Source organism: Megalops cyprinoides, chromosome 1, assembly GCF_013368585.1.
Source record: "Megalops cyprinoides isolate fMegCyp1 chromosome 1, fMegCyp1.pri, whole genome shotgun sequence".
NCBI classification, from domain to species: Eukaryota; Metazoa; Chordata; class Actinopteri; order Elopiformes; family Megalopidae; genus Megalops; species Megalops cyprinoides.
In genome coordinates this window covers 73,475,081-73,501,450 of record NC_050583.1, presented here as the reverse complement: position 1 = coordinate 73,501,450, position 26,370 = coordinate 73,475,081, and the positions used below count along the sequence as shown (strand labels likewise).

Below are 26,370 nucleotides of genomic sequence, written 5' to 3'. Positions count from 1 at the left end.
ATGATGGTCATTTTACTGAATTGATTCTGCCTGCTCATGACAGAGGAAATGTTGACCACCGTGACATGTCTTCCTTCACTCTATTAAGTGCTACTTTGAAATTGCTCTTCAATAAATCAGAATATTTAGAGGTTACATTCACACCTAAATAGGTTAATTTATCATGTCTAACCTCAAATGGAAAGGATGACATTCAACGTGCCAATGTATTGATTGGAAACAGTAGGCTCTAGATTATCTGCATACAATGACACTACATGCATCTGCCCCCCCCCCCCACAAAAATGCTGTTGGTTCTGACTGAAGCTTGAGGTACACTGTATAGAGTCCTAATCCAAGAACAAAAGGTAAGACCAAACCCAAGCTTTTCAAGTGTTTTAAATAGAAAATTATACTCAATTCTATCAAATGCTTTGTGTGCATCTAGGGAAATTAATACTTTTGGTGTTGTGGCCACTGCTGCCTGGCATAAAACACTGAAAAGATGACAAAGGTTCCCCGATAGGTTTTATTACTGGTAGGCAGCTGTCTGATCTGAATGTACCATATTCCCCATTATCAATTCTAACCTGGTTGCCAGGACTTTGGTGAGAACCTTGTAATCACATGAGAGCAAGCTGACTGGGCAATATAATCCACAGTCGAAAGGGTCCTTGTTTTTCTTAAGGACAACCGAGATCATGGCCTGTGTCATAGTCTGTGGGAGAGACTTGGTTTCCAGAGTCTCTTGAAATACCTTACATAATAATGGTGACAGTTTACATTCACATTTACAGTTATTCATTAGCCGACAGTTTAGCTGAAGTTTTATAGAATTCAATGGAGAACCCATCGGGGCCTGGTGCCTTCCCTGACTTCATCTTTTTTTTATTGCTCTATCAATTTTTAGAAACTGCTATGTCTGTTTCTAAACTCAGTTTGTCCATCTATGGATTTGTTGCTCGCACATCACAGGGCTTTCGATTCCTTCCACACAACATCAGGAGGGTTCGTCCATTCCTGACAACATACGCTACGCAGCTCCTTGTCCAGGCCACAGTGCTCTCTCGCCTGGATTACTGCAACGCTCTCCTCGCAGGCCTCCCAGCCTGCACCACCCAGCCTCTGAAGCTCATTCAGAACACAGCTGCCCGACTAATCTTCAACCTCCCCAAATTCTCCCATGTTACTCCCCTGCTTAAATCCCTCTACAGGCTTCCTGTTGCAGCCAGGATCAGATTCAAAACGCTGACCCTCGCCTTCTCTGCCGTCAACAGGACAGTCCCTACCTATCTCCAAGACCTCATCCAGCCCTACACACCTGCCCGGCCCCTACGCTCAGCAACAACTGGACGTCTTGCTCCTCGCACAAACAGAGCAGGAGGTTCTCTACAAGGCAAAGATGTTTCTTCTCCATCACTCCCCAGTGGTGGAACGAACTCCCTGTCCTGCTACGGACAGCTCTCACTCCAATCCTTCAGACGTGGTCTGAAGGCACATCTCTTCAGACTCTATCTGGTCTAACCCCCCCCCGACCAGTCACTTCCCAACTCCTGTTTGCTGTCATGGGGCCCTGGGTGGCTGGTTACTCTCTTTAGGTTTGCTGTGTAGCATGCGGAGATATGCTAGGGCTAACATTAGCCTCTAACTCTATCCATAGTTTGCAGTTTCTTCTGTGTATTATTTATTAGGATTGTCGAATGCAGAGTATTAAAATTTCTGCCATATTCATTTAGTGGATTACTGAACGCCTTTGATGAATACTGTTATGTCTATAGGAGAGCATAATCTGAAATTAGTTGAATTCTAGCAAGGAGGAAGGCAAGGTTTTGTCCTCACATGTTGCTGCTCAAACTGGAAGTCTGTATTCCCATGTTTGGACAACTGATTTTCTGGCCATATGGACTAAAGACATGCAGCATCTAACATAAATGTAAATATTGTAGTGCTGGGGCAGCTCTCTGCAGTCTGACTCAGACCAGTAATGTTAGTTACCTAGCTAGCTACCTGGCAATTTGTCAAAGCAGGGGTAAATGAACAAATGCAGAAACAATAAAGTATGAAGAATTTAGCTAGCTGAATGAGAAGTATGGAGAATTTAGCTATGAAACAGCTTGATTTTGAAAATATATTGACTGGTACTCTTGAGAGTCATGTTTATCGACAGACAACATTTGGCTGGTCATGTTAAAAACTGCCAAAGACAGTGCAATGACTGTCTAGCCTCAAACATACACATAACAAAGGTGTTGTCTTGTCTCTAAGCGGGACATTCACACTCCTCTTTCCACCTTTTTCAGAACTGAGATTCAACACGTTTTATCAACTCACTTCCTGAAGCTCCTTAAACGGTCATTAATCAAACTCATTCTAAGTAGTCAATAGACAAATCTTGTATAAATTGACTTTCTAAAAACGTATGAATGAAGTGGGAGGTGCTTCTTTTAAGGCACATTTTACATTTTATGCCATAAAGCAGATATGTGCCATAAGATTGTCAGATGCTGTTGGCATCATATTACATTACAAATATAATTAATGGAACAGTTATACTTCACAATCAGTCACATCTTTTGAATTCAAATAGAGCAGTAGCATATATATTTGAGGAAGAATATGGCTAATATGGCTAGCCCCAATAATTGTTAGTCATACCTTCTTTCAAGGCGAAAGCCTGGCTGTCACTGATCACTTTGGGAAGCTCTGGATTGTATCGAGTTCCTTCTGGGAAAATCACAAGATACATCTGGATAAAAAGAAGGACAGAACCATTCATCTCAATTTCCCCAAAAAAGTAAGTGCATAATTACTTCATTATATTAACAGAAATTAACATTTGAAATCACTTCATGTAGCGGCTTCAAAGAAGGTGAGGCAAATAATTACCACATGTTAAGTCCTACGTATTTATCAAAATACATTTATGACAAGGCACAAACTAATGGCAACGGGCTTTGTTTTAAATCTTGGAGAAAAAAAAAAAACTTGTTACAAAGCATGTTCCATTTCTTTCGACAATCACTAAACTCAAAATGTTGTAATGTTGTGCAGCGAAGAAAGTAATAGCGGCTTAATCCACATTTAGGGTCATCCATAAGAAAATAAATAAAACCAGGGCAAATGTAATGTATACAATGAATACATCGTAAAGACAGAGATGTAACCAACACAACAAATATGTTATTATTACAGAGACAGAGAGACAGACACAAACACACACATATTTGTCAAAAGAGTGCAGTACAACAATGTTGTTTGATTTGACAGGCTCTTGTAATGGGAACATTTACAGGAACATTGTTTCACTGGTGAACTAATAAGGCAGAGCACAAAAGTAGTGTTTCTAGGCAATCACTATAAATTGGATAAATATAGGAGGCAAATGAGTCCCTTGTGGAAAAGGGAGTAGGGAGTCATTAGGAAAAAGCTTGCATTATTTATTTAGCAATGAAACAAGCTAAGCGGAAATTCTTTTATGGTTTTGTGACCAACTCAATATAAGTCTCAGTCATATAAGTCTCATACAAACTTGCTGCTGCAATGAATTTCTCATTTAAATAAGACTAAAACCTAGTGACTATTTCACTATGCTTACACAAATACCAAGTCTATCTCTAAGTTCAGGACTGAAGGCAGAGAGTGGCAATGTTGAGGGATCACCATCTGTTTCATCTCAAATCTTACGAAGTAACATCCCCATAAAAGTACAGCCTAAAGGATTAATTGGTCCAGACAGCTACCTAAATATATAAGAAGTTACCATGATATCAGGGGAGTAGTGTAGTGAGCACCTCCCCACTAGTGTGCTCTGTGAGTTTTAGTTTGAAAAGGACTGCATTCATCTCACCTCAGTGCTCCTGCGCAAGCAGAGGTGAGCCTACTACTGCTTACAATTTTCATTAAAAAAACAGGATTGTATAAAGGGTAGAAGGCATTAAAATACACATGGAGAGTTATCTTTGCAGGAAATGGTTAATGGAAGTCACGTTTTCCTTTTATGTGCATGTTTATCCTTGAGTTAAAGTGTGTTAAAGAACGGAAAATTGTGATCAACAGTGACATTATGTCCATCTGACTGTAGTTATCCATTTTCCTGGCAGATGGCCTTATCAGGGCAACTTTTTATTGCTCAAAAGCACCATCTTCTAGTAAGAAGTCCCCAGACCAGTGAGCCACATTTAAGCAAGAATACTAAAAGAATGAATTACCATACAAGCAAAGTTTCAGTGCATTTACATCAATTTGAGCAAGTCTGGCAGGCCTCAAGCTTTATGTGTATACTGGTAGTTTAACATGTAGGTAGTAGGTAGAGTAATATGTAGTATAAGATAGAGTAACATTTTTTTCTTATTCTTATCATCCACTAATCACCGTTTTCTGTTTGCTTCCTATCCCTGCTCTGGGCTCCAGTCCGGAGCTGTAGCCCAAGCATCTCATCCCGTTTTCCAGTCCTGCTACCTCGCTGCCCTGCCCATCAAAGCCAACTGCGTTCCAAGAACCGGACATCCTAGGAGACATTCTTATAATCGCTCTGCTGTTAACTACTATTGTCTATCAATTGTAAATGTCTTAAAGTACATTGTATAATTTGTCTTTAACTCTATCTGCCCAGGGCCTGCCAGAAGCAGATGGGCCCCCCTCCTCTGAGCCCGGTTCTGCTCAAGGTTTCTTCCTGATAGGGAGTTTTTCCTTGCCACTGTTGCCTTAGGCTTGCTCTCAGGGGGTCTCAGGCCTGGGAACAATGTAAAGCTGCTTTGTGACAACTTGTGTTGTAAAAAGCGCTATACAAATAAAAATGAATTGAACTGAATTGAATATGTGTGTATGCAGTATGTTTGGTTCAGTTCTTGAACCAAAAAAAATCAACGTAAATTATAAGATTTGCCTCATCTGTATTATCACAGTAATTTAAGGACACCTATTTGTCACAGTATGTAGTTCTTTCCCCTACATTTTCTTTCATTTTAAATTAGGGAAAAAGAGACATATCAAACCTTGAATCTGGTTGTTGCTCACATGAATGCTTATGAGACCTCTGTCTGAGCAGGAAAGCCAAGCATGAAAATGGGGACTGAACAAACTAGGTTGGGTAGACTCTGCTGTGCTGTCCATATCAACCTCATAGTGACCCTGATGCATGAAATCAATGGCACTTAAATCATACACATGTACCAGTGAACACTGCAATCAATCTTTGCATTGTCAGTTATATGTAAACTTTAACTGTTGACCTGTTAACAAATACTTTACATTAATAACATCTCAAGTAAAACTAAAAATGGAGGAGTCTACATAAAACTTGGTAGCTGAAAATAAAAAAAAAAAACAAAAAAAACAGAAGAAGAAGAACTACAACACATGAGCAAGTATATATGGCTAGTGTTAGCTAATTAATCAATCCTTTCAAGGGGTACCGGGAAATAGATTGATTAGTTATACAAAGAATACTGCAATCCTGCAAGAAAAATAATTAAATTTGCCTTTGTTAGTCCTGTGTAAAACATCCTGTGGCATTTCTGGGTGAAAGTTACACTGTGCAAATGTTAATTAAAATTTGGGAGCACCCATGTGAGTGGCATTTTTTTTTGTTCTTAAGAGGAAAAATACCAATAATCCACACTAGAGATACCATGACTGATTGGCATGTTCACATTGGAGCTGGCTAAGATTTTGTGTAAAGAAATTGTGTGCACAGTGGCCTTCATGTGTAGCCACGACATTGTTGGTAGCTAGTCAGGCAAAGTCCAATGAAATTAAACAGAAAACCAAGATTCTATTTGACATATACTAAATTTTGCAATTGAATCAATTCACCCATTTGATAACCCTGCATAATTAGTCTATCGAAGAAATGTTCAATGTTTAGTTTCTTTAAACACAACACAATAGTCTCTCTATGGTCTGAGTGGAGGCACACTCCACTGACTAATGAACATATATATAAATCGATACATATATAGATATTCCACTCAACGTGCATGAAAAATTAATTTGGCTACCATCACATACTCATTGTGCATGCACACATTTACATACATAATACCCTGTCATAAGGCGTTCATTAGGAACAAATCGCCATGTCTCCCATACTATGGACTCTAACATTCCTAAAGTAAGTGAATCAGTGGTAAGGTCTCAGGTGTTCTCTGAAAACAACTAGCTAGCTAGCAAATACAAAACAAAACCATTTTATTGGAACACACTGTACTCTAATGTTGCCATTTGAAAGGGGATAACAGCATGATGATTCAGTCATCTATTTGACATAAAAATTCCCTATAATTTAAATGACAGCAGTTCCTGACAGGGCACAATACTGTGAAGTAACTGGCACACTTAGAACAGCTGAAAAATGCCTCTGATGATTTTGCCAGTTAGCTACCAAGAGTAGCTAGCTAGAGCTCCATGGAGCAAAACAGTACAAACTTCTTTCTGTGGAAACGACATAGGTGGCAAAGAGAAGATATAGCTCACAGAGAGTGAGGGTGAGAGACAAACTAATCTTTGAGCCTCATTTACATGGCACTTGGCTGGAAGTGTATCCAGCCATTAAGGCTGGACAAAGTGGTGATTTATGATTCATACCTTCACCTCTTCTAAGACAGAATAAAAATAAACCTAAACTGCAATCCCAGCTAGGCTTAAAATAACAGGTGTCTTGGCCACAGTCACTTCAGTTCATGTCATGGCATGCTATGGAAGTTCACAACCAAAAGTCCTGCCCCCCAAAAGTAGTATTTTGTCTTGGTAGTAAACTGCCTAGAGGCTCAGAAACACTTCCCTACTTTTATCAATTGTCTTGTGCTGTATGAGCTACAACATGTTCTACAATCATTTATCTCTTTTCAAATGATCTTCATGATGTGGTAATACCACAGGGAGAGTTGGATTTATCTTTCCATTAATACACCTATCTTAGGTTATTGAAAATAGTTACTAGCTCAGCAAGCACAAAAAATATTCATTACCATTTTAATACATTATCATTGCCTGAACACATGCACCAAAACATAACAGGACCATTATAAAAACATTCTTGTACATTAAACAAATGCCCACTGCACAGTAACTCAGCCATGAAACACTGACACAATTCACAGAGCTGTCAGAAAGTATGCAGGGCCTACTCACTACTTCAGACCACAGACAACCTCCTCTTCATCAGTGTGTGCGTGCTTCAACCAGCTCCTCTGTGGGAGGCTACCGCATTCACATGCCTTCATAAAATTCCCCCACACTCAATTTCAAAATGACCATTTTATATGCAGAATTCAATACCAAATGTAGCCATGTCTGTAGCCTTTGCTGTATTATTTATCTACCTGATGACTAATATGTGTAAGTTAAGGAATGTAAGTAATGGAAGAAAGGCACAGAAGATTTAACAAGTTTAACACTGCTTACTTAATGGCCCGAAAGGAGATTCCATTCACAAAGTTTCCCCAAAAAAACAGCTTAACATCAATCCAACGTATGATGACAACGTTCTGAAATATCCAGGCAGAGAGCAGACACTGTCAGGGATGCATTAACCTCTAAGGTCAAGGCAGTGCACTCTTAGAGATGTCAGTATCCCCATCAGTAACAGAACACGAGAGTCTACATTTCATGCAGGATGGGAAGTTAATAAGCCACGTTCTTGAACAGCAAATCCCTCAGCATTCTCATGCAACTGGTGAGCACCTCTTCTTCACATGTAATTTTTAAATTAATATAACCTTTTGTTATTCCTGCTTGTATCACTATGTTTTTGTAGAGCACTTTATACTGTGTTGCTGTAAAAATGTATGCAAATTAAAATGTTACAGATACTCTCTTTGTAACTGTACTTTGACCAAAGTTGTTATTCTAGTCAATTTTAATGTCACAAATTTATAGAACACGCTGCACCTTGTGGAGACCATGCAGATTATTCCCGCATCTGCTGTCCAATGTGAGAGGCTGTTCTCAGTACAGGACTGCATCAAGAACAACATTAGAAGATATTTACATGTGTCTACCACAGAGGATCTAATCGGAATCAGCACTGAAGAACCCTCTCAGGAAAGGTTTGGCACCAGCAACTGTGTAGAGAACTGATTATCTTTCTCCAAAAAGAAGCACAATACACTGTAGGTGTTTGTGTTTGTGTCTGCTTAGGCATAGGTGTGTGGTTTGTATGTGTGTGTGCGCCTGCATGCTTGCATGTTTTGTTCATTTAGGCTGGTGTGTGTGTGTGTGTGTGTGTGTTGTTCATTACAGTACACTTATTCAGCATTTATTATCCAGAGCAACTTCCAGTGCAAAAGAACAGAAGTTTATCCATTCAAGTTGAATGAGCAAGTGTCAGACCAGGCTAACAACACTCCCAGACTGGTGAGTGTGAGCATAACACTACTTAAACCCTATCACAAGTTAACCTGTGCAACCTGAATAGTCAACGGAAGTATGACCATACTTCCCAGTCACTAGATCACAGAATCCAAAACACATTGTGATACAACATGTAAAACACATAGCGGCAGGTGTTAGGGGATGGGGATTGAGGTGGAAGTGAGATGCAGACTGAGGAGGTGGGTCTTCAGTTTGCATTGGAAGATGGCCAGTCATTCCAATGTCCTGCCCGCTGTGGGGATTTCATTCTGCCACTGAGGGACCAGTACAAACAGGGATCATGTCTGAGTGGGGTGACCCTGTCAAAACAGCACAGTCAGTTGCCCCATGGTTGCGGAGCATAGTGACCTTGGCGGAACATACAGTTTGAAGACCGACTGTAGGTATGAAGGGGCTGTCGCATTCACTGTCCTGTAGCCCAGCACCAATAATTTGAACTTGATGTGAGTGATGACAGGAAGCCAATGAAGTGAGGTGAGCAAGGGTATAACTTGACTATGTTTAGGGAGACTGTATACAAGTCATGCAACTGCGTTCTGGATTAGTTGCAGGGGTCTGAAGGCACAGGCAAGAACACAAGCAAAAAGGGAGTTATAGTAGTCCAGGCGTCAGAGGACCAGGGATGAACTAGGAGCTGCGTAGTATACATAGTGAGGTATGGTCAGATTCTTCAGATGTCGTACAAAAAGAATCTGTATACCTGACTCTCCTCTGAGAGGAGAAGGAAAACTGGTTATCAAGTAGTATGACGAGGCTTTTGACAGTGCTAATGGTGAAAAAGCTTGTTGAGTCTAGGGTGAGGGAGAGGTCTTGAAACAGGGGGGACCTGGATGGAATGTAAAGCATCTCAGTCTTAGCCAGGTTAAGCTTTAGGCGGTGGTCCACCATCCACTGCGAAATGTCCTTCAGGGCATCTGAGATACATGCAGAGACCTGTATGTCAGATGGCAGAAAAGACAGGAAAGGTTGAGTGTCATCAGCACAGAAGTGGTATGAAAAGCCATGGCAAGGAGATGACAGAGCCAAGAGATTACATGTAAAGAGAGAAGAGGAGGGGTCCAAGTAGAGCCTTGAGGGACATCCGTAGGCAGGCTCTGGGGTCTAGACAACCCACCGTTCCAGGACACCCTGAAAGAGTATCCAGAGAGGTAGGATTCAACCCAAAGAAGAACAGTGTCAGCGATCCCCAATGTACCCCATTAACTTTCCAACACGGGGAAATAACACTTTGGACCTGGTCTACACAACACATAGAGGAGCATATAGAGCCTCACCCCTCCCCACCTTGGCCTATCTGACCTCATCACTGTTATGCTAATGCCAGCATACAGACCACGGGTGAAAGTCACCAAACCGGTTCAGAGGCAGATCAGAGTGTGGCCAGAGGGTGCCTCCTCAGCACTGCAGGACTGCTTTGCCACCACGGACTGGGACATGTTCAGACAGGCAGCCACCTACAACCAACACATCAACATTGAGGAGTACACAGAGACAGTTACAGCCTACATCACCAAATGCATTGATGATGTTACTGAACCAAAACCATCACCACCCGGGCTAACCAGAAACCATGGCTGACAGGAGAGGTCCACAGTCTATTGAGGGTCCGAAATGCTGCCTTCAGAGCCGGTGATGATGCTGCACTGAGAACAGCCAGAGCCAACCTGTCCCGCGGCATCAGGAAAGCCAAAAAGCAGTTCACACAGAAGTTAGCACAGAACTTCAGTGACAGCAGAGACACAAGGAGCCTGTGGCAGGGGATCCAGTCCATCACAGACTATAAGCCCCCACCACGGACCTGTGACAGCAACATCTCTCTGCTTAACAACCTCAATAACTTCTTCGCGCGCTTTGAAGCAAACAACTCCACACCTGCTCACTAATCACTACCCCCTCCTGATGACCAGGTCTTGTGCCTATCTCCAGCCAGCGTGAAGAGCTCCATCTCCAGAATCAATGCCTGCAAAGCTGCTGGGCCCGACAACATACCTGGCCGTGTGCTGAAGGACTGTGCAGAGGAGCTCAAAGATGTCTTTACAGACATTTTCAACACCTCCCTGAGCCAGGCAGTTGTCCCTACCTGCTTCAAAGCAACCACAATAATACCTGTGCCAAAGAAGCCATCTCCATCCAGCTTCAATGACTACCGCCCTGTTGCACTGACGCCCATCTTAATGAAGTGCTTCGAACGGTTAGTCATGCCGCACATCAAATCCATCCTCCCTCCCTGGACCCATTCCAGTTTGCATATCGAGCCAACCGGTCCACAGATGATGCAATCTCCACTGCTATCCACTCAACCCTCACCCATCTGGAAAAGACGGACTCATATGTGAGAATGCTGTTCATAGACTTCAGCTCAGCATTCAACACAATCATCCCCCTGCAATTAATTCAGAAACTGGATCACCTGGGCCTTAGGACTTCACTATGCAACTGGTTACTGGACTTCCTCGCTGGAAGACCACAGGCAGTGTGGGTCGGCAACCACACATCCAGCAACATCATACTGAACACTGGAGCCCCTCAGGGATGTGTGCTTAGCCCCCTTCTCTTTACGCTGCTGACTCATGACTGCACACCAAAGTACAGCTCCAACATCTTCATCAAGTTTGCGGATGACACAACTGTGGTGGGTCTCATCACCAACAAAGATGAGGCTAACTACAGGACAGAGGTGAGCCAACTTGCCAAGTGGTGCAGCGACAACAATCTCTCAACAAAGGAGATGGTCATCGACTTCAGGAGAGAGCACACCCAGCATCATCCTCTGACCATCAATGGTGCAGCTGTGGAGAGGGTGAGCAGCACCAAGTTTCTGGGTGTGCACATAACAGAGGACCTCTCCTGGTCAAACAACACCTCATCACTGGCCAAGAAAGCTCAGCAACGCCTCTACTTCCTCCGCAAACTGAGGAGAGCCAGAGCCCCAGTTCCCATCATGTGCTCCGTCTACCATGGCACCATTGAGAGCATCCTTACCAGCTGCATCACTGTGTGGTTTGGAAGCTGCACCACCGCCAACAGGAGAACCCTGCAACGCATAGTGGATGCAGCAGAAAAGATCTCTGGTGCTTCACTCCCCTCCCTCCTGGACATCTACAACACACGCCTAGCCCGTAAAGCACAGAGCATTGCTGGTGACCCCACTCACCCATTGCACACGCTCTTCAGTCCCCTCCCATTGGGGAGGAGATTCAGAAGCCTCCAGGCCCGTACCTCAAGGTTGAGGGACAGCTTCATCCACCACGCTGTTAGGAAGTTGAACTCTCTTCCCTCCCTCAGCCATCTGCTCCAACACAGAACTGAACTTTGAACATCCCCCCCATACTGAAGCCTGGACTATTCTCCACCCATTCCTACTCCCAACATTAATCACACACAAACTCACACAGATCTGCACAGTCACTTTACTTATATAACAGTCTACATCATATCCTGTGGAATTTATATTTACATTTATATTATTATATTTATATTTTTATATTTCTAAATCCACCACATGCCTTGATGCCCTTGCTGTAAATATTTGTAGCTTGTTCTGTCTCTAATGTCACACATTTTATTTATGTCTGTGTTATACAATAAACACAAATGGCTCAATATCTGTGAAAATTCTTGTTCTTGTCTCTCAGTGTCACTGTGTTATGTCGAACTGTTGTAATGTATCAAATGTATCAAAGGCTGCAGAAATGGCCAGAAGAATTAAAACTGAGGAGGGGGAGGAAGCTCTGGCTGATTGATGAGCCTCAGTAAGGGAGAATAAGGCAGTCTCTGTGGAATTACCAGCCCTGAAACTAGAGTGAAAAGGGTCAAGAATGTTGTTCTGGGAGAGAAAGGTGAAATTTCTTCATTCAACAAATTTTCTGCATTACAACACAATAAACATTAACCATTATTTTGTCTGTGCTCCTAACTTTTTTGTATGAGCCCCTACATGTTTAAACTAATACATACAAGCATAAAACCCTTTTAAGAATAAGGATAATAAGAATAAGAAATACTTTATTAATCCCGAAGGAAATTTGAAAACTAGTGGCAGTATAGTGTTAGCCAGGAAGCAAGAATGTAATAACTGGTTTCTGATATGACACAAGCTCTGGTTAAATCATGTAATGACATCAAATAAATTCAAAGACTTCTCCTAGTTCCTTCACTTGGTGTGAAGTTGGTGTTTTAAGAATGTACGTTATCTATACCACAAATCAATTCTACCTAGTGCAGTTCATAAGGATATTTCAAAGTTGGGGACGCATTGTCAAATGATCAACGTTGTTGTATGGCACATGATGTGCAGTGTTGTAAAAATCTGCAAGATAACTTGCCTTGTATTTTTTTTTTTTTTTACAGTAGAGAACTATTTAACAAACCAATGGGGACAAAATATTCAGAATTCAGTATTGAAGAATTCATTTAATGATTCCATTAAACATATTTTCTGAACAAATTCAGTTAGCAAACCAACTACTGTCAGCTTGTAGCCACACCTAACTAATAAAAACGGCAAGCATTCAGCACTCTTAAAAGAGAAAACCACAACCTGTGACTTGGATGTATCACCAATATATCAAACATGGTTTTACTGAGGGTGAATATGCTGTGTGTGTGTTGTGACAAACTACAAGTAACAATGTGATGCAAGTCATCAAACATGCTTAAACATCTTAACCAAACAGCACTGAGGAAGTTGTTGGTAGTTGAAACCAACTTATGTGCTTCTATACTTCTCTAATAAGCCTTAATTGATCATAGTATGTGATTAGGCTGTTCATTGCCTTACTCTGAATACGAAACACATGATCACTGTCAGTGTATATGAGCTCTGCCTGGCATTACAATATGTGAGTATTAATTTCACAAAAGCGCTTTACATCATCAATTTCACTGAAATGTCAAGTGGTGGTTGTTGAGGGCATTTATGTCCTGAGGTCAAAGTTGGCACACACATGCCATGTTTCACTAATTCTATGGATACATTTGGATAAGACTTGGGGAAATGACTAGCTTTGAGATAGGGAAGTAAATATTTAGTTTTAGTGCAATCTATTCTGCTAACAGAAAAAATACTTGGTTACCCCTTGTATTCACTCATGTTTTGTTACACCCCCACCACCCACCCGTATTGTTTGCTGCTGATGGATGAGCTGACCTTTCCAAATACCTGCTAGGTGGAGACAATGTGCTGCATTAATTCCATGAAAAATAACACTTTAAAAAGGAATAAATAAAAAGTAAAAGTCTTTAAGCTATCTAACAAAGTTTCTTGTGAAAACCATTATCAATTACATGTGGTATTAATGATGCTGCTAACTGACATTCATTTAATTAATTCTGCATTTTGTAATCATTTATTTTGGCGGTTGTATAAAACTTACACAATGATGATAAAAGAGTTTAACGTAGCTTTAAAAACTAAACCACTCCCCGTTACTCCCAGGCCACTCCTAAACTGCAGCCACAACTACACTTCTTTCAAAACCATAGCATTACAACATTACAACTGCTCTAGAGACTCAGTGCAGACTCATGCAGTAATCTTGAGGACTGCATACTGACTAAGCCACAAAAGGCAAAAGTCACTTAAAATAAGTTCTTCCTATGACAACAAGTTCAGCATTTTCAAAAATGTAATTAATATTAAATATTGCATGTGGGTGGCGTTAAGCTAAACCTATAGCCACCCACATAAACTACGTGACGGGGGACATACGAGACTCCGCAACAGCAAAAATTCAACACGTACAACTTTAATACTTACCGGTGTTCCACATTTTGTCTGTGAAAGGAGTTTGCTTTTCATTGCTTTTTCATCAAAGTTGGCACTCCGTTTCACATAAACGCCTCCATGCTTTAAAAAAAAAAAGATTTGGAGCAAAGTATTAACTTCAGGCACACAATAATGCAGACCATTTGCAGACTTGGACTTATAAGGCTGATGTGTATCATTTTGAGTTTCATTTCAAGTTACCTGTGAGAAGTACCATCCATACAAAGGGAGCCACTTCAACCCATCTTTTAAGACATATCGTACATGGCCAAGTGCATTCTGCCTGATGGCTAGCATGTCAGCAATGATCCAGTCCACTGATGGTGACAGAACAATCACAACACAGATAAACATATCAAATTGCAAATTATAATACAAAACAAACAGAATTTTTAATGAATCTCAGAACCAGACATACAAACAAAAGTCAACCTGAAAATTCCCCACCTGTGCACTGATGATTAGAAAGGTACACCACATTCTCTTTATTCTTTGGTATATCGCCGTAGATTATCACCTGTAAAGGGAACAAAAGATGTGAATTCTCGATGAACAGCTATTCATATATACCCTAGAGACATGTCTGTGGTTGGGTGAAAAAAATAAACAAGTGGTAACAAGACATGGAGAACTCCAGGGAAGAAACCACATATTCATTTGGAATATTCTGGTTTTCCGTTGTTGACTACCAAGAGGCCCATTTAGGAGTTTTTTTCTATAATCTAAAATGCAGCCCAGAACTTCTTTACACCTGAGAGATTGCTGTGTCACATGGTCCGGTTAAAATGTCAATTACACCTGCCCCTGCCATCTAATGACTGCATACTACATCCAACTTACTTAAAACCAAAATATCAGACCATTCCACTACTGCTTTATTAGACACTGGTCAAAGATTCTGGAGTAAGCCAAATGCACTATTTAATGTTGACGGCTAAAAGTACACACTTTAATGTTATGAAGCAGTAAGTGCCTAAGTGCACAATACCTCTGCCTTTCCATACGATATTTGACTTTTCCAGCAGTAATAATTAGGCCCCTGAGTTTTTCCACACCACATGGCCTGCAAGACTTTCCATCCGTATTTTAATCATGATCCTCCAGACAACCCATGAGGGCACTCCAATCTCAGCCTTCATGGAGCTACAACCATTCATATGAATGATTACATTTTTATAGCTGCTAATTATGTAACAATTAAGAGTTCTTCATTGCAAAACAAAAAAAAAATTATGAAGGAGGGAGAATGAAACATGCATGAACAACGTCAAGAAATGTTTCTTTGAGTGAATGAGTGAAACACATACCCCTGGTACACCGCACAGCAATGAATAAAATTTATTTTGTATAAACTTGCAACATATCAGTAAACCACCCAGGAAAGATAACGGACTGTCATTTCAAATCGCAAAAATACAAAAAACCACAATGTGAGATTAACATGGGGAATGCTATGTCATGCATGGGAAAAAAAAGATGACAGATACATTTGACAAATATTTTGAGCGAATATTCCCTTTGAAAAGTAGATCAGCCAAAATGACAAGCATTCTTAGACAAGCATGAAATAATTGGAAGAGCAATTCATTTAGCTTGTCAACCTTGCAAAATATTTGACTGCTGATGTGCATTAAGTCAAAGTACTTAATGCACATCAGCATTAATTACAGTGTATGAGTAGTCAGTGATGAATCAAAAGATACAAAAGATCATATTTTGCAGAAACAATTAATTACCACTGGCTTTAGTTATTCTGGCTGCTAAACTCTGTATTTCTCCTCAGTTGCATATGGGATCTTAAAACATTTAACGGCATTCAAAGTTTTTAAAAACAGCTATATTTTTGTGTCAGAGGATGCAAACTATGTGTTCAAGGCTTCTAATGACACCCTTAAAGGATTGTTTCCAGAATGATATCAGAATCATCAAAACCTACAATAAACTTGAGCTGACAAATTAATGTTGAACAATGGCACAACAGATGCAGTGCACAGACAGAATAAAAAACCATCAAGATGGTAAAAGATTCAACAAGACTGCAGAAAAGCTGAAAGCATGTTACAGTTAGGGCTGGGCGATATGGACCAAAAATCATATCTTGGCATTTTTAGGCTGAATGGTGATACACAATATATACTGCAGTATTTTCTACGAAGTGGGATAAATGTTCAGTTGTAAGCCAAAGCCACATGTGAGATGTCACAAGAGCTTTTATTAAAACAGACTGTGATCAAAATAAAATGCAAAGACGGGGTTTCTTTCCCTGTTTGAAAATATAGTTGCAAAACATGTAAATGAAATATTATATTGGCAGTGAGGACCAGCACTGCGTCTCCCTTCATGTTGCAAGAGAATTTGTGTAAGCAAGTGGGGCGGGGAATTGTGCGCAGACGTAGAGGCAGAGTGGGGCGGGGTTGCGCGGAGAATGTGGTACGCTTTTGCTCTCATTCTGGTTGTATGGGGGCGAAATTAGCTCTGGGCGAAATCGGAGCGAATCCGGTGAAGCAAGCGAAATTGAGATAGCGAACCCCCAACTTTATGCAAGTTAGAACCAATCAGTTCAGCGTGTGATGTGTTTGGTACGTAATGTTCTCTAGAGAGGCGGGAGTGAGTGTACTGTTCTAGAACATATTGATGTGTGCACAGTATAATTTAATTGGGTTAAGAAAATTTATGTTTTAAAGCGGGAGTTAGGCTATAGCTGAATTTTATTCACGGTGTTGTTGTACAACATACCGATGTACACAACATAATTTAATTGGCTTAATAAAATCATTGTATTCAGAACATTAACGGCAAAAAACGAGAGGTAATGAAATTGGTGGAGACCATACACAACGCAATGTCTATGCCATTTCATCACAGTTGACTGGTTGACTTCACAAGCTAGCTGAATCGCTTGCTACAATAGCTAGCTAGCTGGCTTGCCAGATGTAAATGTGATGTACATATGTGAGTGTTTCATTTACACGTGTGCAAATCATTAGTAGTATGGGTAACAAGCAGATGTTTATGTGAATGTGTACAAGGGTTTCCGTTGCTAAAAAATAAGACTGAATGTGACATGCGATAGTGTCAACAGATGTATACATGACTGTCAATCTTCATGCCTATGTTCTTAATTTGTGGTAATTAAGTAGTTAATTGTGATGAGTGATGACTGAGGTGCTGCAATGGGATAATTGCTGAACACATGGCTCAAAATGAGGCTGTCTACCTCTCAGTCCTGGATCCTTTGAAATACTTATGGTTAGGGATGTCACGGGAACCGATACTTCGGTACCAAGTCGATGCCAAAATTCTGAAAACGTGACGGTACTCGTTTTTCTACAGTACCGTAGGTACCGATGCATCTGTACCAAGTCGATGCCAAAATTCTGAAAACTTGACGCTACTCGTTTTTCTACAGTACCGTAGGTATCGGGGATGTTATTCTTATGGACCTGACGGGGGCAGCATATACACCTGTTTGTTTTTCAGTACTTGTTGCTTTTATTACTCATTTTACTTAGTGCTCCATACAAATACATCACTATCATACAAAAAATTCCTTGTTGGGGCAACCTACTTGGCAATAAACTAAATTCTGAAGTGTTCTAGTCTGCCGTTAAAATGCCAAAGGAAGAACAACACTTGGAAGATGGCGACAAGTGCAGCTGCAGCGACAGCTCCGCCTTGACTCGTCGAAAAGAAAAACAGTAAGAGTCATGTATGGAAGTACTTTGTGGTCGAGACGGATCATCCGGGATTAATAATAAATTCGCAAAAACCAGTATGCAAACCTCAAAGACAGACGTCCAGATTTATTCAAAGAATTCAAGGTGAGTGAGTTTCAATTCATGTTACCGTTACATTAACAACGTATCCAAAGTGTTGTCCTTTCTATCCTGAAATACACGTTACCATTATTTTTGTTTGAGACATCTGGCATTGCTGTGTAGCCAACCATATGTTCCATACGACGTTTGCAATGGCTAAATGCTAAAGGCTACTGTGTTTAGGCCAACGTAATGTAACCATAGCTTGTAATAGTAGGCTGACGTCCTTACCATTTAGTCTGTGTCATCTGTCTTCAAAATATAACGTTAGCGTTTTAAATAAATATTTCCAGACTAACAGTCTGTCACCATGTAAGTAAATTTAAACTACTGCTTACACTGAGTATATAGAGGTGTGGGGGTTGGTACACTGTGTGTACAGCCTCTGTTTTCTTACAGTCATTGAGCCATACCTGATAACTGAAATCTCATAATTTTCCTTTCACAGTATCAGCCAGAGGAGGATGTCGACCAGGAGAGGCAGGAGCAAAGTCAGCAAACGAATACACAGCCAACCATATCAGAAGCTTTTCAGAGGCACAGAAAATACAATGCCACTGTTCTTTTTTAATGTTAATAGTTGTTACTTTTTATTATTATATATAGGCCTATTTATTATTTCCATATTTTTTCATGTCTTGGCCAGGTACTGCAATTGAAATGCTGTACCATCATAAAAAGTTGATTGTTTATAATTAAGCACAGTATTGTTTGTTTTAAATACTTGAAGGCTACATGCCACTGTTCTTTTTTTCTAATGTTAATAGTTGTTTTTATTTATTACTTGAACGCTACATGCTACTGTTGTTTTTTGTAATGTTCAAATGTTTTAATAAAGGAGTGTATGTTGAAGTACATGGGATTTATTGTTTTGTTTTTGTTTTTTACCGTGGTCTCGAATTGGGTTTTGAGAATTGTGGGAATTCACTGGTATTGGTATCGACTACTAAATTTCTGGTATCGTGACATGCCTACTTCTGGTTGTAATTTAGTGTTATTAAACACCACAAATCTCGTTACATTAGTTATGAATTTCACCAATCAGCATTTAACATACCACTGTAACTCAAATAAATTTAAATACAACTTAAATACAAATATGAAAGGGAGGAGGCAAATAAAATAATCTTTTACATGAGCAAAAACCCAAAACAAAAAAGACTGGATTTGGATTAATCAAGGCAAATGGCTATAGCTAGTCAAGATTTCCACCATATAAAGCTACTGAGTGGAGAACAATGACAACACCAGAGCACACCAGATGAAATGTTCTGAGGCCTTTAAATAGCTACCAAATTTACAGGCCTACACCAATACAAAAACTCAAGAGTGCATCCCAATACTTTAGAGATGTGTCCTTGCGTCTCTTCCTCGATTCCTCTGTAATGCCCTTTGAAATGAGGAGGAAGAGATGGGAGGATAAAAACATGGTACCTAACTTGCTTGAACTTAAAAAATTTCACCTGATATTTTGCAGGAACGCCTCCCCTCTACAAGTAGATGTATTTATTTATGTAGTTATTTTACAGGAAATGTATGATTACTACTATTTTGCTATCAAAATGTTTCATCCATAAAATGTAATTCTGTTGAAAAAGCCAATTAAGAGTTTTAGAATATATCACCTCTTTACAAACAATTCAGAGCAAAAAAAAAAATCCATAAGATGTTTGCAGCTGTTGATAATATATATATTTTTTCACTGTACTCTGGCTGCTTAAGTCATGTACACATAACCAAAGTGTCACACAAGAATCGCCAAAAACACTACTACAACTACACACACGTACACAAACTGGGGTTCCATCCCTTCAACACTGGACAAGTAAGCTGTAGAATATTCAAAGATTAAAAAATGAACTTTTTTTTGTATTTTTTAAAAAGCATAAAAGCACACATGCCTTCTTAAACTATCAGCACAAACAATGAACTGGGCTGACAGTCAGCACTGAGACCAATATGAAGCCAAATACCATTAATCACTTTATCATTGTAAATGAATGCATTTTAATTCTTCAAAAAGCGAAAATGGAAATTATTTCAGCAGAGTTCACTAGGTTTGTCATGACAGTGATCTTTATTCACTGCAGACTATGACTATCAGAATAAATACCTCAAAATGTTTAAACAAGCTTACAAATGCAGTCAAACCACCTATTTCTGAGTCCCCCTGCGGCCTATCATTAAGGGTGTGATTGAATTGTACTCTCCCTCAATTCACATTGTTTTGCACAGGTCTACATCTCTTCTTGATCCCTGCGCTTGAAGGGAATGCCATGTGTTTAAGCTTAAAACTTTTCTGTAGATCAATTTTAAATGGTGAGGGAATTTAAGAAAAATACCAATTTGATGAGCACTGCATAGCTGTAAACAATGTCACCAGCTGCAATGTATTAAATGAATACAAATGCTCAAAAAGTTCAACCAGTCATAAAAAAAAGTTGGGGACTACTTTTTGATACCAAGTCACTGTAAGTCAAACAAGAAGCTAACAATACACATGATGGTAGTGTGGCCATATTACCATCTGTATAACATTAATTACATAAATGTTTGAAGTCACTCCTTAGATTTTCACCAGCTAAGATTCTACACGCAGAACTCACCCCATGAAAATCATATTCCTTTTAAATTAGATCAATGCTAGACACTCAATTTAATCATTATTACACACATTCTCAAAATCCACGCTAACATTAGCTATACAGTTCAGAGTTATGAGTTTTCGAATAAATTAATGGAGCCCGAGTTCAAACCTACATGTGCAAAACGTACATCCCAATCACATTGTACCACGACACCAGACTTCCTTGTATTAAATGAAAGCAAACTAATTCGAAACTGTCAGTCATACCCACCTCGACGCCGGTATAATTCTCAAAGAAGAATAGGACCATGCTCTGATAAATGGCGTAGAAAAGGTCATCCATCACGTGGAACGGCCTGCCCGGTAGGATTGCAGATAGAAGTCGCCACGCACTCCATGACAGTACGTATGCCGGTGCTGTGCCCATCATGACAGCGGCTGGAAGCCAGTACCGCAACGAGTACGTGTGTACAACCAAGGACAGCAACATTTTGTCACTCAAAAAAATCAACTACACTGCGATCTTGAACAGCATACACTCCTTTGCCGTCTACTTGACTAGTGTACGCTAGCTAGGCTTGGCTGATAGTTAGCTAGCTAGCTAACTACCGCGTTTTTTAGCTCTGATGTCAGTTTTAACAGGGGTGTGTGTGACAGTTCGTAACCTTTTTTGGCTCCAGATTGGATCTCGGTTCAATTGTTCTCATGATCCCCAGGTGTGATCAGACCACAAACACACCTTAGTTTTTTTCTAGTTAATATAAAAACTTGCTCACTTGCTAGCTACTGTCAGCTAGGTATCTACATAGGAAGCAGTTATGTCAGATTTTACAAAAGTTCTGTTAACTCGTTAATCAAAATGAAATTAAATAACTTGAACCCCAATGCTAGTTAACTTTTAAAAGCGAATTACATTAATAAATGGATGGATAGGTAAGCGTATCTCAAATTCCGTCGTTCATCATCGAGGAAAAAGATTACTGAAGCTGGATAAACTCTGTAGCTGCCTATCCAACAACCTAGCTAGCAACATGCAACCGAATGCACAGTATCAGAACAGTGGCTAGACCAGTCAGGTCTTTAATGCTAGAAAGCAGCTTTATACCTACAGACAAGCTACATCCGTAGCGAGATCTGTATCTATTGGTAACCATAAAAATCCGTTATATCAAATCATTGTCGTGGCTAACTACAAACATGACAAGCCACAAGACCAACAACTAGTGAGCTAGTCTAAACAGCGTTGCTAATTGTGTGTCTACCTAAGGTTGCTACTTAGCTAGATATATTGAACAAACCTGGAAAACTGCATTTTGTTCTGGATTAACAGGTAGAACACGTTTTGCTAACATATAGCCAGTTAGTGAGCTACTTCATGTATACTAATGTATATTTATTGCTGCCTTATGAACCCCCATGTTACAAAGTCACACACACCTCATTGACTCCATGTTGAAAAAGTTATGTTTGGGCAAGTAGGCCAGGACAGAGACCCTCAGAGGACAAAATGAGCTCAACGTCACTTCCTGTTAAGACCACAGAGTTCCGGTAGACATTTCAACAATTAGGGGTGGGGAGTTCCGGTAATGGAACATCCGATACAAAATTTCGGGGTTCATAACTTTCAATACAATGTACAGGCACGCTGATCTTGGTTACTGTGTTGTAGTTTTACTATACCGGGATTTCCACACGTCACAAATAGGACTGAGTGAGGTGTGATTTCCTAACGCAGCGGTAAGATCACTTTACCGCTGTATGACAGTGTTCACTGACGGTTGCGCTATTCTTTGTTCCCTTAGCTATATAACAAACATGATTGCCGTGACCGCAAAGGTACCAGATTGGGGGGGAATCCTTCCATTTGTATGTCAATGTCTATCAATGCGGGTAGGAAAAGGTGGGTGGGTGGGGGACCTCAGTTTGGGAGAATTTATATATAGGTCTAAAGATTTAAAAGGGATTTTATTTCAGTAGTTAATCATTATTGTCCCAGTGAACAATTTATTTTGCAAGCATACACACAATACAATACAGCTCAGTGTAAATTTCTAGTATGTTGAATTTACCCCACTGTCATATTTGAATGTTAATAGTAATACATCAAAAAACGGTATCACTCAAAAGTAGCCACAAGCTCCAATAACTAGCTAGTTTGTTACAGATTTAAATTCTGGGAGCTTGTGCAACCTGGGAGCTGATAGGTCAAAATAAGTGTCTATAGTAACACGGAAATTGCTAAAACAACTTATTTGCAACAAACAGTGCTCAGCATAAACACACAAAATGCACAAAATGACTACCTGCAATACCAGCCATAAGTACCTCCAACTAAATGGCTCCTACATCGAGCATGGGTTTGAATGCTATACCCCTTTTATAAAAGGTGGCAGTAAGTCCTGTGTATCTGGGGCATTTTAATGCATTTCACCTATGGAGGATGGGAGCTGACTTCTTAAATAAATAAATAAATGTCTCTTATAGACAATCAAAATGAGTCAATCCCTACCCAAATGCCCAAAAACACAAAAACAAAAACAAAAAAGACTGGATTTGGATTAATCAAGGCAAATGGCTATAGCTAGTCAAGATTTCCACCATATAAAGCTACTGAGTGGAGAACAATGACAACACCAGAGCACACCAGATGAAATGTTCTGAGGCCTTTAAATAGATACCAAATTTACAGGCCTACACCAATACAAAAACTCAAGAGTGCATCCCAATACTTTAGAGATGTGTCCTTGCGTCTCTTCCTCGATTCCTCTGTAATGCCCTTTGAAATGAGGAGGAAGAGATGGGAGGATAAAAACATGGTACCTAACTTGCTTGAACTTAAAAAATTTCACCTGATATTTTGCAGGAACGCCTCCCCTCTACAAGTAGATGTATTTATTTATGTAGTTATTTTACAGGAAATGTATGATTACTACTATTTTGCCATCAAAATGTTTCATCCATAAAATGTAATTCTGTTGAAAAAGCCAATTAAGAGTTTTTAAATTACATTTAGAATATATCACCTCTTTACAAACAACAAGAAAGCACACATGCTTTCTTAAACTATCAGCACAGACAATGAACTGGGCTGACAGTAAGCACTGAGACCAATTTTAATGCATTTCACCTACAGAGGATGGGAGCTGACTTCTTAAATAAATAAATAGATAAATGTCTCTTATAGACAATCAAAACAAGTCAATCCCTACCCAAATGACTTTTAATTATTTATATTAATTTTAACCGTCTTATTTACATTTTTGGTGACATAAAGTGATAATTTGTTTTTCAGTAAATATTACATCTCTTCAAACACCATGATCAATGGTGTTTGAAGAGATGTACACATATTGCATTTCATGGAACCATTTTCTGCAACAACCACAAGCTACCCAGTCCTCATTGGTCTAGGGGTCAATTTCAGTTCCATACTCTCTCTTGCAGACTGTGCAGGAGTCCAGGCTGACACATAAAGGATCCTTCCTTAAAGGATTAATTTTTTCATTATTATATCAACTCAGTCATGTCAAAATCATAATTTATTGAGCATAAATATTTACTGTGCTGTAAATCTGATTTTCATAAAATCTGATGGCTATCTACAGAAATTTCCATTATATTTTAAAACACTATCAATATGAATTCGTCTTAAGACCAAAGGTTAGATTATTGCATAAAAATTGACAGAAGCATTCTAGAGCAATATTTCATTTGTCAGAATACTTTCCATGAGTTTTGATGGGCCAAGCAATATAAAAGAAATAACAACATGCCCACTATGATAATGTCACATCAATCAAAACCTTTATTTACTGTCCCGCACACATACAGCAACAACACAATAACAATTGCTGTAATGGCTTGTAAAACTGATACTGTACAGTACCCACAAGCTTAAGTGTCCCACTCAACGTGGTCATCCCAAATGTTAACAATAAATAAAGAAATAAATAAATGTTGTTTATTTAGAATATTCTACATTTGACATTCTACATTCTACATTATTTATGCATTTCTGCCTTTGATATGACAATGAGGTAAGTTGGTCTTCCATTTATTGCAGACTCAAGAGGCTGTTACATTACTCTTGATTTGCTGTGGAGTGACAGCTATGTTGTCTAAAAAAATTCTGGAAACTTGTGTTTGTTAGCCAGTGGCGCCCCCAGAAAATGTTCAGTGGGGTGGGCAGGTGGGGCCAGTGAAAATCTTGAGGTGGCACTAGCATGGTAACTGCCAGGGGTGGGGGATGTAATAACGGCATTTCATTTTCACGAAAACAGACTCAGATATTTCACTTTAAATGCCTAAATGCAATAGAACAAACTGGATTTTTGGATTTAAACAAACTGAATTTATGGATTTAATTTTTTGGAGTTAAAATCAATGGAGGCTGAAGGCAATATTTTTCTCCTCATTACGAAATGATTCTGTATCAAACGGGATGCTTGGCAACACTAAGTGACACAAGAAGGCTGTGGCATCTGGCATGAATGATTTTTTAATGTTAGCTAGCTACAATGCAATTGTGAGTAAAAGTAAAATGTAGACAATTCGTTTCTCTAAGCACGATTAATGGTGATGACAAAATATACCTGGATTGAAGCAACAAAAATACAGTTATGTTTTAAATGGCAACATATTACTAAATGATGTGATGTAACCAACTGGCTAATAGTCTATCCGCAATCGACCTAACCAGCTAATTTATTTATAGCGACCTAGGGAGACCGGACACATTAAACACATCCATCTTACAAGAGGAAAAAACAACAAACATCTGGAATCTGCAGTAAAAACAATAAAATACGCACTTTTCCAGTTCGAACTTGGACAAGTCCTGTCATTACAGATATAGGCCTATAGTGTAGTGGTCAGTGTCCGATAATTCTGCAGAGTGGAGGTTGAAATTGCAGAAATGCGAAAATACAAACCCAAAAATAGCCTAAATAAATGTAAAAATAAATACAGCCGCAAGCGGCGATTACGGGGTCCAAGCACATCAGCAGAAGTTTGTATGGGTGATGGCTGCCATTGTTTCTGAGTCATCAACTTGTCCTTGAAGACTTTATCAGGACCTTTGACCAAGATGCAGTATACAAACTTTATTAGGGAATTGGTTTAGGAGATATGGCCAGTAAATGTTAAATAGGTCAATTTTTGCCATTGTGAAATACATGTATTATATGCAAGAATGTTTGCCATTAGAAGAAGCCAAATGATTTTTGCCATCTCAGTTCAGTGAAAGTTGACCTGAGTCTTGGTGTCTGGGTCGATGAATGTTGATCTGGGTGTAGCCGTCTGGAATGTAGCAAAGTGTATTTTTTGACTGGGGGAGTGGTGAAAAGTGAGTTTGCCATGTAATTTTCATACAGATTGCTATTTGACAAATCCAAAACAATCCTGCAAAGTTCCATGATGATAGTCATAATTGAGTCAGTTTAAGTGCTGCTGAAATTTGATTGGCTGATGGCGGCCATCTTGTTTGTGCTATCAACTTATCCTTGAAGACTTTATGAGGACCTTTGACCAAGACACAGCATTCAACATTTCAAGTTGAACAGACAATTGTTTTAGGAGTTATGACCATTTGTTTGCTATAGCGCCACCTATGGACGGATTTACACCAAATTTGGTAGGATTGAGTCTAATGGACTGTAGATGAGGGATCTCAAGTTTGGTGATGATTGGCCATTGCATTCAGGAGTTATAGCTCATTATATAAATAGAGGCCATGCCCACATACCTCATTGATTCACTGCTTCCACATCTTTTAATGTAGTCTGAAGATGCTGTGTACCAAATTTCATGCAAATTGGGTGCACCCTCTAAGAGGAGATAGATTTGAA

The 26,370-nt window shown here is 39.6% G+C and overlaps 1 protein-coding gene across 1 annotated transcript in view; it reads right to left on the bottom strand.

Annotated features, from left to right (window-relative positions):
* Nucleotides 1-21,970, bottom strand: part of agpat5 (1-acylglycerol-3-phosphate O-acyltransferase 5 (lysophosphatidic acid acyltransferase, epsilon)) — a 31,190-nt gene extending 9,220 nt beyond the window's left edge. Inside the window, exons 1-5 of the mRNA XM_036522931.1 lie at nucleotides 20,796-21,970; nucleotides 14,567-14,636; nucleotides 14,321-14,436; nucleotides 14,111-14,200; nucleotides 2,635-2,725 (exon numbers count right to left, since the gene is read on the bottom strand). Coding sequence (XP_036378824.1) covers nucleotides 2,635-2,725; nucleotides 14,111-14,200; nucleotides 14,321-14,436; nucleotides 14,567-14,636; nucleotides 20,796-21,014 — 586 coding nt within the window. The 5' untranslated portion in view covers nucleotides 21,015-21,970. The remainder of the gene's footprint in view (nucleotides 1-2,634; nucleotides 2,726-14,110; nucleotides 14,201-14,320; nucleotides 14,437-14,566; nucleotides 14,637-20,795) is intronic.
* Between the last annotated feature and the right edge of the window lie 4,400 nt (nucleotides 21,971-26,370).